The sequence below is a fragment of the Ammospiza nelsoni genome, chromosome 18 (genome assembly GCF_027579445.1).
Source record: "Ammospiza nelsoni isolate bAmmNel1 chromosome 18, bAmmNel1.pri, whole genome shotgun sequence".
Lineage (NCBI taxonomy): Eukaryota > Metazoa > Chordata > Aves > Passeriformes > Passerellidae > Ammospiza > Ammospiza nelsoni.
Window position 1 is genome coordinate 13,857,130 of NC_080650.1, and position 17,928 is coordinate 13,875,057.

The 17,928-nt window shown below is 54.1% G+C and overlaps 1 protein-coding gene across 1 annotated transcript; it reads left to right on the forward strand.

The window, feature by feature from the left end:
* The first annotated feature begins 9,551 nt into the window (after positions 1 to 9,551).
* Positions 9,552 to 17,437, forward strand: LOC132081405 (protein DGCR6). The gene is made up of 5 exons (XM_059485104.1): positions 9,552 to 9,714; positions 9,783 to 9,943; positions 10,531 to 10,631; positions 14,485 to 14,625; positions 16,699 to 17,437. Exons 1-5 carry the CDS (start codon positions 9,590 to 9,592, stop codon positions 16,780 to 16,782), a joined length of 612 nt encoding a protein of 203 aa, XP_059341087.1. The 5' UTR covers positions 9,552 to 9,589; the 3' UTR covers positions 16,783 to 17,437.
* Positions 17,438 to 17,928: the final 491 nt, after the last annotated feature.

Genomic DNA, 17,928 nt, shown 5'->3' on the forward strand with positions numbered 1-17,928 from the left:
TGGTGCAATGTGTGCCAGCCCCACGAACATGTTGATATTCCTTGTCCAGGCCTCTCCGGTTTCTTCACATCCCTCTTGAACAAGGAGACCACATCTGGACACTTCCTTCAGACATCTGCCTGTGCCCTCCCCAACAGCTCCCACTATGGGCTTTGCCTTGCTCTGAGGAAAAACAATAAGCTGATGTCCACCCTGAGGTACTCTGTTGCTTCCAGGGTTTTTTCAACAGGGTCCTTCCAGCTCAGACAGTTCAGAATCTTCCCGTAATGTCCTGTGATGCCATCCATGGGAAAGACATGGATGAGGCATTGCCACAGCTCGGTATCAGGAAGGGCTAATGAATCTCTTTTCCAGGTTCCAGGCATCCTGCAGGCTTTATTCCCACCACTGCATGTTGGATACCTCTGACTGACAGCTCCTCATGATAGGCACCAGTGAGGAGGTCTTGTTCAGGGGTTTACAAATCAGCAGAGGCTGAAAACCATCAAACAATTTTCCTGCAGCTGTAAGTTCCACCAGGAAATGATCCATACTTGCTGTTCTGAGCTGCTTTTCGGGGCAATTTTGGGCAGGCAGAAAACTTTGACCTCAAGGAAAAGCCAGCTGAACCCAGTCATAATGTGGAGAAATCAGGTATTCTGCTTCCCCAGAGACAGAGCAGGATCCACCTACCCTGACAGACAGGTAGGGCTTTTGGTGACAATGTGGTGGCCATGGCTGAGGAGAAGTTGTGGCAGTGGCTGTGATGGAGCCACCAGCACCCCGTTCCACCAGCATATCATCCATGGGATCAGAGGAGCACAGTGATACTTTTGGCTTATCCTCTCCTCCACCAACACTGCAACACTGATCTGCCTCCCATTTCCTCCTGACTTCCCAAAGCAGAGAAGGAGCTGTTGGGTTGGACAACAGCACGTGTTTTTGGCTTGGCCAGCGAGCAGCAATAAAAGCCAGCCTGCTGCCAACAATTCATTTCCTGTTTCAGGCCCTACCAAAAATAAACCCAAAAGGGAAACTCCAATGAGAACGAAGCACACAGGAGACAACCCAGAGCTCCCAAAACTATATAGGAAATTTCTCTCTCAGTGTTCACTAGGAAGGGGGATGGCAGTGTCAGAGGGAATTTCATGCTGGATGGGGGAACGTGAAGGGGTTTGGGCAGCTCTATCAGAATTATAGGAATATCAATATATATGCAGCTGACACTTCCTGTGGCTATGCTATAGGTGGGGAAATGGCCATTTCCTTCTCTGCCTCACAAAGTGGATGCAGGGTCGTGACTGCCTTCCCCAGGACACTCGGCTGCAGGGATGGCCACACTGGTGATGCTGCAATGTCCCCAGGCTGTGTGGGTGATGTCCTCATGCAGCCACCACCCAGCTGGCACTGGGCTCTCTGCTGCCAGGCTGCATGGGTCACCCCAGGGGACCTCAAAGAGTCACAGTCACTGCAGCACTGCCAGAATCACTTCCCACTCCTCAGCACAGCTATCGGCAGCCTCATCAACATCTCTTGGGGATAGTTGGTGTTTGAGGAGGGCTCTGGTGGTGTTTCAGTGGCAAGAAATAGAAGCCTTTTGCGGGCCATCAGCTGCTGCTGTTGTGCTGTCCTGGTACCCACCAGCTCCTGACCCAAGTAGCACCAAACCTGCAGAGCCAAGGACGGGCCCTGTGCTCCTGCAGGATGGCAGCACCAGCATCAGCATCCAGGAGGAAGGAGAAACCTGTGCCCCAGGGGTCCCTGTGAGCATGGCTGGTGGCTCTGGGACCCTGCAGCACCAGCCCCGGCATGGCACAGACACCTTGATCCAGCTCCTGCAGCTTTGCCTTGGGATGGTGGAGCCTCTGGGTGGGTATGTGCAGCCTTTTCCCTCATGGCAAAATGGGGCAGGGGGGTGGGGAGTGCTTTGTCTCTGCACCCCGTGCCCAAGATGCCACAAAACACAGGACATGGATAGAAATACATACTCCAGGAGTATATGCACTCACATAAAAATATGTTTATATATTATAAACATAATTTTTAAGTCAATATATTTTCTATATTTTTTATTCCTGGAATGTATAAGAGTGTATATTATATATAATTTTTAAATATATATAAAAATAACATCATATAAAAAAGGTATTTGTATGCACTCCTATACACTCCAGGAGTAAATGTTTTTCTATTTCTATATTTATTTTTGTATATAGACACCTACACTCTCCTAGATACTCCCACAGCACATGGTACATATAGTTACACATTTATAACATAGATTTATATACTTCTGTAGTTTTATCTATATGGTAATATATATCTATACACACACAAACACAGTATGTATATATACACAAAAACTTATGTACTTACCTGTTTTGCAAAGCTCCAGGAGCTGAAGGTGCGGACATTGAGGTGAGACTAAGCCTGCCCACAGCACCCAGGTGCCAGCCCCATCCCCACTGGCATCATGGCAGTGCCACCCAGGCATCTCTCAACACCGTGCCCACAGACCAGGTTTTGTAATGCTGAATCCAACAAGGGCTCTCCTGGGTCCTTCCCTGAGGACCTGGCCTTCAGGGGGCTCCAGCACGGACTTGCAGGGCAGCAGGGCAGCAGGATGTCTGGTAGGGACTTCCCCTCCCAGCAGCAGCTCCAGGCTCTTCGAGCAGGACCTCTCTGAAGCCATTTTGTCCCCACCGATGGGCACTCAGGGCTGGTCACCTCTGCCCTGTCCTGCACTGCCATGCATTGCATGGGCTTCCAAGTGGGGACACTCCTTCATCTCATGGAGAGCTTAGGGGCCCTGCAGCCCAGCCCATTCATCCTGAGGACCTGAGGATGGGGTTCCCATCAAGGTGTGTGCTTAGGTGTGCACAGGAGGTGTGCCCTGTGCAGCCCTGCTGTCCATCCTGAGGATGGGGTTCCCATCAAGGTGCGCACTCAGGTGTGCACAGGAGGTGTGCCCTGTGCAGCCCTGCTGTCCATCCTGAGGATGGGGCTCCCATCAAGGTGCGCACTCAGGTGTGCGCAGGGAGGGGCTGCACCGGACCCCACTGCAGGCATCGGGGGGATCGTGCTGCACCTCCCGGCCACACTCTCTGCAAACCCACCTCGGCTCCATTTTAGGCTCTCCCTCACCCATGGACCAGTGGAAGTGTTTCCACGTGATCCAGGACCCCAGTTAATCCCTGGCCGCAATGAGCTGCGCAGAGCAAAGGAGCTTCTAACACACGGAGCCATCGCTGGGCAAATTCAAGAGCCTGAGCCTTTATTTCAGCCTCTGCAAGCATCATTTGGGAAAAATCCGTATTTTTGCAGGGAAAGCATGAGGGCACTCTATCCAAGTGTTTTGAGCAGGAGAGGAGGAATAATCAGGCAGAAGTCAGGCAGAGGCTCCGGGTACCTGATTCATCCCCAGCCTGTGCTCCCGGCCATCGCTGCTGCCCGTGTTTAGTCTGGGTGGGAGCACAAATCACTGCTCAATGTCATCGCTCTGCCCGGATCTGGATTTCATTAGGAGCCACATGATCGGCCCTGGCTGCTGCTGGGGGCTGGCTGCGCTCCCCCCGAGGAGCTGCACAGGATGCAGGGCGGGGGTCGGGGCGTGGGGCTGAATGGGCTCCTTGTCTGCAGCAGAGAAGCCACAGCCACCTCGCTGGGACGGGTGTTTTGTCCCCCTGAGGGGCTTGGAGACCTCCAAAATATCCTGAGGGGAAGGGAGTGCAGCCTGCAGCTGTCCCTGCTCAGCTGGTGACCGTAGGGGCACAGCAAGGGGGATCCTAGGACCCACGAACTGGGGTCCCTGCCCAAAGTCAGGCTGCAGACTCAGAAGGACACAGGGCCAACTGGGCAGCACCAGCCAAGGGATATAAGGGGCTGGCTCCAGGCTGCTGTAACCCCTACATACAGTCATATCCTTTACATCTCTTGCATCCCGTGGATACTTTACATCCCACTGCAACTCTTACATCCCGTTGCACTCTCTGAATCCCTTGCAGCTTGCTTGCATGCATTATTGATAGTCTGCTGCAGCCCTTTAAGAATCCTGTACATCCCTTATACCCCTTGCATCCTTTCTGAATTTCTTATGTCCCGCTGCATCCTTTGTGTCCCCTGCAGCCTGCTGTGTCACTTGCATCCTGTACATGCTTTGCACACACCCCTTGCAGCCCATGGCCCCTGCACACAACTCCCAGCCAAGTCCACACACTTCAGTCTCACCCGAGGTCATCCTTGCTTATGAAGCCCTGTGCAGTGACCTGGGAGCTCCTGCCCCAGCCAGCTGGGAGCCTCCCCGGCCGGCCCAGGGGGAGCAGCTCCTGCCCCTTGCCAGGCTCCCCAGGCAGGGTGTTGTCCATGGGGTGATACAGACCTGTCACTTCAACTCAAACAGACCTGACACACTTCTCTCTGCAGGTGGCAAAGACATGAGATGCTCCTGAGCTTCTGAGCCACAACCCACATGAATTTGCCCTGGCTGAACATCCATGTCCCATCCCAGGAATGATGTGCGCTCAGGATACGTGGCTGCCAGCATCTCCTCTGAGTCCCTATGGAGCTTGGCCCAGACAGCCAACGCCTGGACATGTTTTCTGCCATGTTTCCAGTGATGCACGCTGCCCTCCCAGCCGGCAGCCCTGGGTGTCCCAGCTGCAGCAGCAGCCAGCGGGCAGGAGAGCGTGCAGGCTTCACCCAGCACCTCCGCGAGCCAGCGACCACCTCGATCCAGGTCTTATTTTAGCTGCAGCTCAGGGGTGAAATTCCCGTGCAGATATTCAGCTCCAGAGGCCAGAGCAGGGGAAACACTTTTACTCTGAAGTGTTTAAATTGGAATAAATCCGGTGAGCCTGAGGCTGAGGCTCTGGCAGTCACAGCCATGCCCTCCCCTTGCCCAGGAGATGAGATGAGGGCCCACAAAAGGTTAAAGTGGCCTGAAAAAGGAGGGGGCAAGGCTGGGGACAGGTGGCAAAGCCAGGGTGGTGGCTGACCGTGCAGCCAGTGCAGGATGGAGTCTGAGGGCTGCTGCTGGAGTCCCTACCCCAGAGGGCTGCTGCAGCTCTTATAGGGTCCAAAGAGGAGTGGAGGAGACTTGAGGAAACCATCCAAGCCAAGCTGGCTGAGAGACAGATCCAGCCTTGAGGAGAGCAGCCCCCCAGACCTGGCCTGCGGGGGTTGCTGCTTCAGGAAAAGCCTGGCTCCAGCCCTGGCTCGGGCTCCAGCCAGGCACTAACTGCAGGCCCCGTGCCTTGGGCTGTGCTCCTGCCATGGCCAGGCCAGCTCGGGCCACACTGGTGCCATGGCAGCAGAGCCACTGCTGGGGTGCTCCCAGCCCAAGGACCAGCTATGCTGACCTGTCCCTGACTCCACAGGAAAGGCAGTAAAGCTATGTTTGGGGCAGAATTTGCAGAGCATTGGCCTCTTTCAGTGACAGCTGGCTGTCCGGTGACACCACGCTCACCGAAGGCTGGGGAGGCCACTCCCAGCTCTGGAGTGGTGACTCAGAGCCATGGTGATGTGGCAGCTCTCCCAGGGACTCCAGGCTAGGACAGACATCTCCTGCAGGAAGGTGTGTGCTCAGGGTGCTCGGGGATTATTCCCCATGGCAATATACCCCCATGCACCAGGTTCCACAGACACTCCACTCCTGTTGTATTTCTTGTCCCCCTGCTTCCCCCTCAGCCTCCTCTGCACCACCAACATGAGGAAAGCCCCACAGCTGGTTTAGGGGCTCAAGAAGCAGCAGGACAAGATCAGCCACAGATTCCTCTGTGCCAAGGCAAGGAACATCTCATTCTCCCAGTGCAGAGGTCCTGTGGCCATGAGTACACAATTGTGGCCTCATCCTGCCCAGCAGGAGAGTCCCACTGGGCTCTTCCCCAGCCACTCTCTCACTCCATGGTGGGGGTAACAGGGTGAGCAAGGACAGACGAGCTTTCTCAGGTCTGCCTGTCCCTTCATAGTTCAATCCAGGCTTAGTTAAGGCTCTTCCTGGTCATCACAACCCACCTGCAGGTTGTTTCTGCTCTCAAGCCCCTGGGTCCAGCGGCCGTGGCTTCGTCCTTGGTGCTGGCATGTTCTAGGGAGCTCAGGAAGCACCCGTGTTTCCTCCACCCATGCTGTGTCACCTGAGCTGCTTGTGGCACCACTGCAAACACTGTTAGCTGGTCGGGGACTACACCACCTCAGCCTGAACCCACCCCCCAAGAGCCTCCTGCACATCCCAACCTATCTTGATGTACTCCCTGCCTGGACATACATGGCATGGGACACCCCAGGTCACCGTGGTCTCCAGCCCCAATCCCCATGTGTGCCACCCACCCACCTCTCCTACATTCCCAGAGCCAGCCTAGGGATGCAGATTGTCCCCAATGGCTGACCCAGCTGCAGTCCAGCTCACTGAGCTCCTTCCTCCAACCCAAACCCCACGTCCCTCTGTCCCCATGGCACTTGTGCAGGTCCCAGCAGAGGACCCTGTCCCAGCTCCATCCCCACAGAGATCCCTGCATCCCCATCAGCATCCTGGCCCAGCAATGATGCCGGTGCAAAGCTCCAGGTACCTCACGGAGCACACACCAGCTCAGATCCCCCCCCACCGGGAGCCCCAGGACGGCTGCGTTTGTGTCGCCAGCCCCGCAGGCTGCAGCGGCAGCGCCCGGAGCTGCCGGGCTAATGAGAAATGCATGGGAGCCACATCTGGTAGCGATTGAGGCGGGAGCAGCGCTGGGAACGGAGGAAGCGCAGATTTCCTGCTGCACAAAGGAAGGGAGAGGAATGTCCGCGGCAGAGCAGAGGCCCTGGCCGCCCCTGCCTCCCCCCTCACGGGGGTGCACAGGCACCGATGGTGCCGCTCTCTTGCTGGCACCGTGGGCATGTGCCCTGCTCTTCCCCGGGCCAAGCCTCTCTCAGCTCCCCCCTTCCACCCACAGGGATGTGCAGGGATGCACCCACGGCTGCTGCCCACAGCCACGGGCACGGGCACGCACTGCCGGAGCTCCTGCACGGCCTCCGGCCTGCTGCTGCTCAGGTCCCCACAGCCACACAATCCCACGGGCACAGTCTGCCAGGGCTCCTGCACGGCCTCCTGCTGCTCAGGTCCCCACAGCCACACAATCCCACGGGCACGGTCTGCCAGGGCTCCTGCACGGCCTCCGGCCTGCTGCTGCTCAGGTCCCCACAGCCACACACCCCCATGGCCATGCACTGCCAGAGCTCCTGCATGGCCCCCAGCCTGCTGCTGCTCAGAATTGTCACAGACATCTTTTCATTAAAACCCTTTCGTTAGGATTTTTCCTGCTGAAGCTGAGAAGTTTCAGCAACAAAGTGTAAACAATGGTTATCTGCTGCTGTGGAATGCAGCAGGTGGATCCGTGATTGGTCTCGGGTGGATGTTTGGATTTACTGACCACTCACGGCAGGGCTGGGTCTCACTCTCTGCTGAGACACAGATCTTTGTTATTCATTCCTTTTCTATTCTTAGCTTAGCTAGCCTTCTGAGAACTTTCCTTCTATTCTTTGTAGTATAGTCATGATGTAATATATATCATAAACTAATAAATCAAGCCTTCTGACCATGAGGTCAACATTCTCGTCTCTCTCTTCATCCTGCAACCCTTGCAAGCCCTGTGACACAGGGTCCCCGCAGCTACACACCTCCGGGCTTGAAAGCCCCCAAAACAGCCTCGGGCAGGGAGCAGGAGCCCAGTGAAGCCATGAGAGCAGCAAAGTAAAGGCAGAGGCTGCCTTTACTGTGGCATGCCCATGAGGCTGTGACACTGCAGGGGACAAGGCAGGTGGGTTTTACATCCTAACCAGTGCAGGCAGACATGCCAGGGCAGGTAGCTGGTCTGGTTGTGTGTCAGGGGAAACCATCCCTGAGCATCACTGGCTGTCAATGGGATTTTGGGTTGTGCTGCTGGGGGTATTCCCCAGGACAGCAAAACTCTGTGACAGCAGGTGACACGCAGAAGGGGATATTTAGCAAAAGCTGCCATCAAATCTTCACGGAGGAGTATGGCAAAGTGTTTGGCATGTTTTCATCCCGATCCAGGCTCTTGCCCATGTCCAAGCTGGGCAGCACAGCTCTCAGCTCTGTTTAAAGGACCCATTACCCAGCAGCTCAGCAGAGGCTGCAGCACTCAGCCTCTCGCTGCTCCAGCACAGCAAAACCTCCTAGTGGCTCCTGGAGAAATCATTCCATGGAGGTGCTTCTACCAGGCTGGGGAAGGACAGGCAGGGGCAGGCTGGACAGATGGACACAGCATGGTTAACTCCATAAGGTCTAAGTAGCCCAGGCATAGAGATCTGCAGTCAGCCACCCAAAGCCTCTCCAGCTCTTCGGATTTAGGGATCCTTGAATGGAAATTTAAGGCATTGAACTGGGGGAAAGAAAGTAATTTCCATTCAGGGATGTTTTCAGGATACTCCATTTTGCTGGAGATGCTTTGTGTTCTCTCTGCTATTTCCAGTCCCCCTGAGCAGCAGTGCAGCATCTGTAGGCTTTGAAGTCCTATTAAATCCAGTATTTTTAAGGCATTCTTAACCCATTTCAATGAATCTTTCCTCTTATTAATTGAACACAGGAACCTTTTCCTGTGCTCTGCTGCCATGAATGCACAGCTCATCCTTCTTCACCCCTCATGTCCCACACCCCAGCGTGCAGGGGAAGGACCCATCACCACCCCAGCATGCACACTCCATGTGATTTCAGGGACTGGAAGGGATCTGGGCAGCCGTGCAGCCTCATCCTTGCTAAGGCATCCCCAGACATTGCCCAGCATGACCCTGGCACAGTGTCCATAGGGAATGTTCCTCACTTCATAGGTTGGAATTACTTCACAGAGTGCAATCCCACCAGTGCTGGGGATGCACCACATTTTTGGCCCTGATTGAAGCCACCTTGTCACCCACTTTTGACTCATCCACTCCAAAGCGGACAAATTACGTCTGAAGCGCTCCTGATAAAATAATTTAAAACATCTGTAATTGCTTCCAAGCTGGAACAGGGGGATAGTCCGAGATTCCTGCCCGTGCATCCCATGGGATGGGCTGGGGTGGAACCGCCTGGAAATCTCCGGCCGGGGCCCGGGATGGGCCCCGAGGCTGCCAGAAACGGCAAGGACGGGGATGAGCGGGAATCGCGACAGGGAGCGGCAAGAAAGAGGATGAGCGGGAATCGCGACAGGGAGCAGCAAGAAAGAGGATGAGCGGGAATCGCGACAGGGAGCGGCAAGAAAGAGGATGAGCGGGAATCGCGACAGGGAGCAGCAAGAAAGAGGATGAGCGGGAATCGCGACAGGGAGCGGCAAGGACCGGGATGAGCGGGAATCGCGACAGGGAGCAGGGGGGCGGGGCAATGGGCGAGGCCATAGGGAGGAACTGGCCGGGGATTGGCTGCTTCTGGGGGCGGGGCTTGTGACGGCCGGAGGGGCGAGGCTTGAGCGTCTCGGGGGCGGGGCGGGGCGATGGAGACGTGAGGCGACTTCGCGCATGCGCAAATTGCGGCAGGAGGCGGGGGTCGTGCGGCGCTGCGCAGCCGCAGATCGCAGATCGCAGATCGCAGGAGGGCCGTGAGGGAGCGCGTGAGGGGGAGGGAGCCGGCGGGGCGATGGCGCGGCCCGGCGGGTTCGAGGCGGCCGAGCAGCAGCAGCAGCAGGAGGTGCTGTCCCGGCAGCAGGAGCGGCACTACCGGCTGCTGGCCGAGCTGCAGGCGCTTGTCAAGGCGCTGCCCAGGTGAGCGGAGCCCGAGGGGGGCCAGGGGCCGCTGCCGGTGCCGGCGCTGACCCGGTGTGTGCCCGCAGTGCCTGCCAGCAGCGCCTCTCGTACACGACGTTGTCCGAGCTGGCGCTGGCGCTGCTGGACGGGACCGTGTTCGAGATCGTGCAGGGGCTGCTGGAGATCCAGCACCTCACCGAGAAGAACCTGTACAGCCAGCGGCGGCAGCTGCACAGCGAGCACCGCGGTACCGGGGCCGCCGTGGGGGGAGTTCCGGGCCTCTGGGGGCACTGGAGAGGGCAGCGCTGGGGCGAGGGCCACAAGGGCGGCCGTGCTGGAGCACTGGAGGGGACAGAGCGGGTGGACAGCTCAGGAGAAATGGGGGTGGCACTCCAGGGAAGTGATGGGGACCCTGCGGGAGGAGACGGGCCTGGGGCATCTCTGGGGTGGGGAGGGGGTTCGGAGGATACTGGCGGTGGGGGGACACCAGGGAGACAGGGTGAGGGGGCAGTGGGGGCTTGGGGATGGCGCTGGGGGGGAGGGGGGTGACAGTAAGGGGGCAGGTTATGAGACAGTGGAGGACACTGCGGGTGACACTAGAGGGCACTGGGGGACTGTGATGGGGACACTGGAGGTGATGCTGAGAGGGACAGCTTGGGGGGGTTTTGGGGTGGTTTGTGGCGCCCTGGGGGTGGGTTGTGAGGGCATAAGGGAGCTACAGGGAATGACACTGCACGTTGTGGGGAGGGCACTGGAGGGAGGGAGGGAGGTAGGGGGGGCACTGGGGGCACCTGGCAGCTGTGTGCCCTCCTGAGCCCCCCGTGCCATTGGCAGGGCTGAAGCAGGAGCTGTTCCATCGGCACAAGGAGGCCCAGCAGTGCTGCAGGCCCCACAACTTGCCACTGCTCCGTGCAGCCCAGCAGCGTGAGATGGAGGTGAGAGGGGCTGGGCTGGAGGTGGGGGTGGCAGGAGTGCAGAGCTGTGTCCCTTCCCAGGACTCCCACAGCCCCATTACTGCAGGAGCTCTGCAGCATCTCCAGAGGGTTTGCCTGTTCCTATCCTGCAGCCTCAGGAGACACCAGCTGTCCTGGCTGGCCTGGAAACTAGCACAGACCTGGTTTCCCCACCTCAGTCTAGAGGCCTGCTCCTCTTGCTCTACCTTTTGTTCCCTCAAGGTAGGGGCGCAGGCTCTTGCCATCCCTGGTGTGATCTGAGCATTGTGGAAGCTCAGGAGCCTGCTCCAAAGGCAATGCTCTCCACAGCACTTTAATGATCCATCATTATCTGATGGCCTGAAGCCTGTATAGGATGGGTGTAACTATCCTATGAGAGTACCACTGATAAGGAGGAAACACCTCCAGTTTCATAATTAGAGTTTCTGAGAGCATCCCAAGGCATTTCAAAAAGATTCAGTCCCAGAGGACTTTTCTGTCACCTCTTCGTGATAGATAGAGGCAGTTTTGTAATGTAAGAAAATGGCAAGTAGCTGGTTATGTTAGTCAGTGGGGTTGAAATGTGGGGGTAAGCTACTTTGGTCCACATGAGGTGAATGAGAACAGTTTCCTGCCTTGGCCCATGTCAGTGCTTGCTGTTGTTGGATTCTTTGGTGTTCCCACATTCCTCATTTCCTGCCAAGGTAACTAAAGCCAGGCTGGACCTCTGGTACCTGTCCTTGTTGCTTCTGTCTCTGAGTAACTTAGACTTCCAGCAGTAATCTCTACTGCCTGTTTTCAACACTTCCAGTATTTCATTAAATTGCCCAAGACTTCTCCTTGTCTTACATGCTGTGCAACTTCCTCCTACCTGCCCTCTACCCTTCTTCTGTTTTCCTCTCCAAGGTGTTAATAGAGTCACTTCTTCCTGTCTTCATCCTCTGACAATTCTGCTGTAGAGCATTTTGGGAACAGATTGATCATTTCTGTTGTATCTGATGTGTGTGTAATTGGAGGTACCCTCTGTGGTTAAAGGTTTCCATGATCAGTTCCCATGGGATAACTTGGGATTGGTCTCACAGGACAGGAAATACAGGGTATATGTTTTAGATGTTTGGCTCCTCAGTGGAATCCATGGCATTTAGAAAAGCTTAGCCCATCATGCAGGGTCCATGGCCGGCAGGGCTGAAGCAAAACTTGTGTGCCTCAGATTTGTCCAAGATGTGACACTTTTCTCTAACCCAGAATTAGATGCCAACACTAAGCAATGTGAGGCACTTAAATTTGGGTGTTTTGTTCAAGTCCAAAGAAAGTCAGTTCTCCAGCACAGTAAGTGAAGGAGGCAATGGCCCACTGAGGTGGGTGGGAGGAGGGAAAATCTGGGTAATGAGGCATTTTAATCTGTTGTGTCTCCCACAAAGGGATTGAACCCCTGGACTGAAGAAAGTGTGAGGACAGAGCTTGCTTAGGTTTGTTCCTCAGCATCCTTTGGTGAAGGAGCAGTCATCACTCTGCCTTGGCTTCTGTTGGAGCTGGAGTTGTCTTGAGTTTCTTCCCATTTATTGCCATGAGATCCTGCCCTAAATGTTTTCTCTGGAGCAGCTTTTGTGTAGTCACCTTCGAGGGGATCCAAATTCTGCATCTGTGAAGGTTCCTCACTGTGATATGCTAATTGTGGGCTCTGCATCCAGGAGATGTTCCAAGAGGTAGCTCCTGCCCCATGTGAGTGATAGCTGCTCTTTGTTAGGTCACACCTTGGTGCAGACACACCTCAGCCCTTCCCCACACTGTTCATGGCCGAGAGTTCTGTCACACAAATTCTGAATTTTCACCAGGAATTGTGGGAGGGTGGAGGTGTTCATCTCCCCTCCAAGGCCATTTTAACCAGCAGCCACTGGGGTTTGTGACTTCTGCCTTTCTGTGCAGTGGGAATAGTTTTAGCACATGGATGTTTCCAGCTGAACATGTGCCTGAGTTCTCTGTTACAAAAGGGCAGCGTTGCATGAATGAAATGATGAAAACTTGTGGCTTTTCACAGAATCACACAAAAAGCTGAGTCAGAAGAAACCTACAAGGACCATCCAGCCCAGCCCCTGTCCCTGCCCAGACCCCCAACAACCCCACCCTGTCCATCCCTGGCAGTGCTGCCCAAAGGCTCCTGGAGCTCTGGCAGCCTCGGGGCCGTGCCCATTCCCTGGGCAGCCTGGGCAGTGCCAGCACCCTCTGGGGGAAGAACCTTGCCCTGAGCTCAGCCTGACCCTCCCCGACACAACTTCAAGTCATTCCCACAGGTCCTGTCACTGGTCACCACAGAGAACAGGTTAGCTTCTGCCCCTCTTCTTTGCCTTTCAAGGAAGTTTTAATTTTCAGTGAGTCTCCCCTCAGTCTCCTCCAGCTGAACAGACCATCTGCTCCTCATATGGTTTCCCCTCAAAGCCCTTCACCCTGTTTGTTGCCTTCCTTTGGATGCTCTCTAATGATTTATTTATTTCCTGCTTCTTGCAGGAGAAGCACAGAATGATGGAATGGTTTGGTTTAGGAGGGACCTTCAAGTTCATCCAGTCCCACCCCATCCTGCCATGGGTGGGGACACCTGGCACTATCCCAGGTTGCTCCAAGCCCCATCCAACCTAGCCATGGACACTGCCAGGGATGGGGCAGCCACAGCTTCTCTGGACAACTTTTGTCATTGTGTCACCATCCTCACACGGAAGAATTCCTCTTAACATCTAGTCTAATTCTGCCCTCTCCATTTGAAGCCATTCCCCCTTGTTGTGTCTCTCCACCCCTTGTCCCAAGTCCCTCTCCATCTCTCTTGGAGCCTCTTTAGGCACTGGAAGGGGCTCAAGGTCACACAGAGTCTTCAGCCCTTGGAGCGTCTCCTTGCCCTCCTCTGGACTTGCTCTAGCAGCTCCATGTCCTTGCTGTGCTAGGCCCCCAGAGCTGGAGGCAGCTCTGTAGGGGGGGTCTCACCTGAGCAGAGCAGCAGAATCTGTGCCTTCACTCTGCTGCCCACCCTACAGAAATGAGCCTGTCATTGTTTTTTGATGGGGTTTGATGATTCCTGGTGTTCCCTGTGGCTTGCAAAGGAAGTCTGCTGTTCAGTGCAGCCTGGTATCACCTCTGCACATGTGGGACTCTTTACTTGATCTATTCTCTGCTTGTCCCCTGCAGCCCTGCTCTCTGCTTCCACTCCTGATTTCCAGCATGCCTTTGTTTGCTGGGCTCCATTCTTCTCTGGAGGCATCACAGAATGACTCTGCTGGAGCTTGGGCAGATGTTGGTGAGACAGCAGTGGCCATGCCCTCCTGGTTGGAGCTATTCTGGCAAAGTTCTTCTTTAATAATGTTTTCAGTCTGTCAAAATAGAGCCCAGCATTCAGATCCTTTCAGAAATAAATAGGATCTGTATGGGGTTCACAGCTCCAGCACCATATTAGTGTCCAGGGAGCCATCTTGATGAGCTTCAGTGGCCTAGGTTATTCCTCCAAGGATTCCTTCAGCCTCACCTGAGAGGGACACACAGTTCTTGGGCTGAGCTCAGCCATAGGTCAGGTGGTGACTCATCAGAGAAAGTGATGCAGATACTGTGGTGTTTCCTCATGGTCTTTCCTGGCCTCCAGACACTCAGAGAGCAGGCTGTTCCCATGACTTCCCTGCATTTTCTGGAGTGGCAGCTTTGCAGGTGGAGGTGTTAAGACCTGGGGCTCTGCTGGTTTCCCATTGCTGTCCTTGGACTCATCAGGAGAGATTCAGGGCCTGGTTGCTCTCGAGTTCCAAGTAAAAATTTTAGAGATGAGAAAGAGATGGGAGGAACGCAGATGTTCCATTTTCCCATTGACTTTAACGTTTTTCAGGCTATGGAGCAACAGATCCGAGAGGAGCAGCGAATGATGGATGAGAAGATTGTCTTGGAATTGGACCAAAAAGTAATCGACCAGCAGAGCACCCTGGAGAAGGCCGGGGTGTCTGGCTTCTACATCACCACCAACCCCCAGGTGGGTGTTTGAGCACGGCAGGGGAGCTGTTCTGACCAGAGCTGGGAGGGACAGGACAAGGGGGAATGGCTTCCCATAGCCAGAGGGCAGGCTTAGGTGGGATATTAGGGAGAATTTTTTTTCTGGAAGGCTGGTAAGGCACAGGTTGCCCAGAGCAGCTGTGGCTGCCCCTGGATCCCTGGCAGTGTCCAAAGCCAGGCTGGATGGGGCTTGGAGCAGCCTGGGACAGTGGGAGGTGTGCCTGCCCATGGTAGGGGGTGGACATGGATGACCTTTAAAAATCTCTTCCAACCTCAACCATTCCATGATTGTTTAACAGTGCTCTTGGGTTGGTATCTTTAATTTTTTTTAAAAAATCTCGCTGTAGATAAATTGGGGATGGGTGTGTCAAACAGAACAATCTGTCCTTTGCCTCCCTACTGGTGGGTGGTGTGTGCTGGTCAGAACTTGTACTCAGTTCACAACTAAAGAGCAGAAACCCAGGTACCATTTGGCAGCGTTCCCAACATCCTGCAGTACTTTTTTCCATTGTGGGGGACCAAAACACTGTGCCAACAGCCTGAAGTCCTGTGAATCTCAAATGGGTCTGAAAAGCACTAAAAGAATTCATTTACTGCATTTATATTCAGCTTAGCTATGAAAACTGACTCCAAGACTGTTTATTAGGCACCTTGTTCATTCTTGCGTGTGACTTGCTGGAGCTGATGATCTCAGGCTGTGATAAAGAATTGTTCCCAGTTTCCCCAGGGCATTTGCTCTCAAATTATCTGAGGAGTCACCTGGGTTTGTGCACATTGTCCTTATTTATTTATTCCTTTATGTCCTTTGTTCCTGCCGCCACAGGAACAAAGAACCTCAAAATTCCCAAGTCTTGTTGTAAAGCCATACAAGTTTGCAGGGAACACAGAGACAGGCTGTTCTTAACTCTGTTTTTTCAGCTGATTAAATGTCACTTTGATAAAAACCTACTGCTGAGAAAACACAGCTTAAATGAAGCCAAACAGGCATTTTCTAACACCCACCCGCATGATTCCCAGTTGTGGAGCCTTGAACAAGCCTCTTATTTTTTCAGTGTTGCTATTCCCTGGTTGTGTAATGCAGAGAGCCTGTTCTCTCCCTCCTGCCCTGCCCTTCATGTTGTTTCTGTAAGCAATAAGCCTTATTAGGGTTCCTCTTTGCTGCGTTTGTGTATGTTCACCTTTGGGATAGATGCCAAGACCATTCCGGATCTTGGCTTGTGCCTGTGAGGGCCACCAAGAAATCCCTGCTGGAATCTGTTCACACGGTTCCCATCAGCTGATGTGTTTCCCCCCCAGTCTGTATGAAATGCTTCCTTGTGCAGGGGATATATTCTTACAAAAATAGGTTTTTATTTCCATAGCTCCGTGTCTGCAGGGCTGAGTCACAGACCTACACTCGCAAATTATTGGCTCCACCATGTTGTCTCTGAGCTAGATGTAATTAAAGAACAAGCAGGTGGCAGAGGAACTGTGAGCTGATGTTGATGTCTCCAATAGATTGTGGTCCTGGAAAAGGGAGTTTTCCAGAAACAGGGAATGAAATGCTTGCAGGGAATTTGATGCACCAGCACAGCCATGTGTTGTGCCTGCCTTGGATCCCACTCAGAGGGTTCCCAAAGCAATCCCTCCTCTTCCTGCCCTTCTATGCTGGGAAGGGGTCAGGAAGTTGGAGATGCTGGGGGATGTGGGAAGGGGCCTGAAGAACCTTTACTGGGGCTGCTGGCCCTCCTCAGCCTGCCAGCCCTCATAGCCCCTAGCACATTTATCATGTGTGCCTCTCTGGAGAGCCTCTCTGGATCCTTAAGGAATCCTCAAGTGCTGGCATTCTTAAGACAGCCACAGTTTGCAGCAAGTCTGGTAAGATGTCACTGCTCCATGTTTTAGAGAAACACCTGAACAAGATGAAGCATTTGGTTTTTAGCTGCCTGGTTGATTTTTTTGTAATTCCCTAAGAACAAGAAGCTCTTGGGGACATGGGACAGGCCAGTCCTTCCTGCTTCATGCAGCAGAAGTGGAATCATCTCTTTGCACAAACATTTTTCTCCCTTTGCAGGAGCTGACTCTACAGATGAATTTGCTGGAGCTGATTCGGAAGCTGCAGCAGAAGGAAGCTGAGGCTGAGAAGACTTTTTCCTGAAAGAGCAAATCTACTGTTCACCTCCCAGAGTTTTTCCTCTGACTTCCCTCTAAACAGACTGTCCATGCATTTGCTTTGTTTTGTGTCAGGAAGAGGCTACAGGAGTAGAAGAAATTGCTGAGACGCTTAGATTAGAGCTGGGGTAGGCAGAGCCCAGCACAGGGGATGGTTTGGGGCCTGGGGATGGCTCTCAGGTCCTCAGAGCAGTGTCAGCTGCATCTGGCTCAGCTGGGAGAAGATGGAGCGTGGTCACCTGCCAGGAATGTCCTCAGTGATGCTGAGGCCAAGGCTGGGCTGAGCACTGAGCACACAGAGCCCCACTGTGTGAGGGTGACCCTGTGTTTAGATGATGTAACTGGGGAGGGGAGAACAATTCCAAGGATGCTTCTGTGTGTTGTTAAGGCAGAAACAACCTCTTAGTCAGGCAGACCCTTCCCAGAGTCTCCTCCAGGCTGGTACCAGCATTATCTGTATTCGTTTATCTGTATGCTGGCCAGCATCATCTGTATTAAAGGAGGATTTCAGGCCTCAGCCCAGAGTTACAGGACTGGTGTTTGCAGTGTTCCCATTGACTCAGAAAGCAGAGCTTTTGCTTTCTTCTTTTAAACCAGTTTCCAAATTAAGAAAAATAAAACACTTTTCTTTTGGGGCTGCAGCTTTCTGAATGCCAGTGGTTGTGTTTGTCCTGTCCTCAGTTGGGCTTGTGGTGGGTTTGATGGAAGCTGGGGAGGAACCTGGAGTGTTTCTGAGATCTTTCAGGGTGTTGGAAGAGCTTGTGGGTGGCCTTATGGTGGGGAAAGCTGGTGCTGGAGGAGACCAACACAAGATCAGAGCTACAAGGACCAAGGAGGCTTTTGGAAATTCAGGGCTGGGGCTCCCTCCCATTTCCATCATGTGTGGTGTTCCCTCCCCATGGAGATGATGCTGCTGTGATTCAAGAGCTGGAGACAAGACCTACTGCTTGTGTGGAATCTTCACCTCCTGCATGAAAGTCCCCATCTGGAAAGCAGGCTGGTTTGGGACCTGTACCACTGCAAAGTCCCCACAGAGCTCCTGGAACTGTGTTGCCACTGGACCCTTAGATGGGAGCTCTGTGCCACACTGCTGAGCAGTGGTGAGGGGCAAGGTGGGCAGCATTCCCCTCTG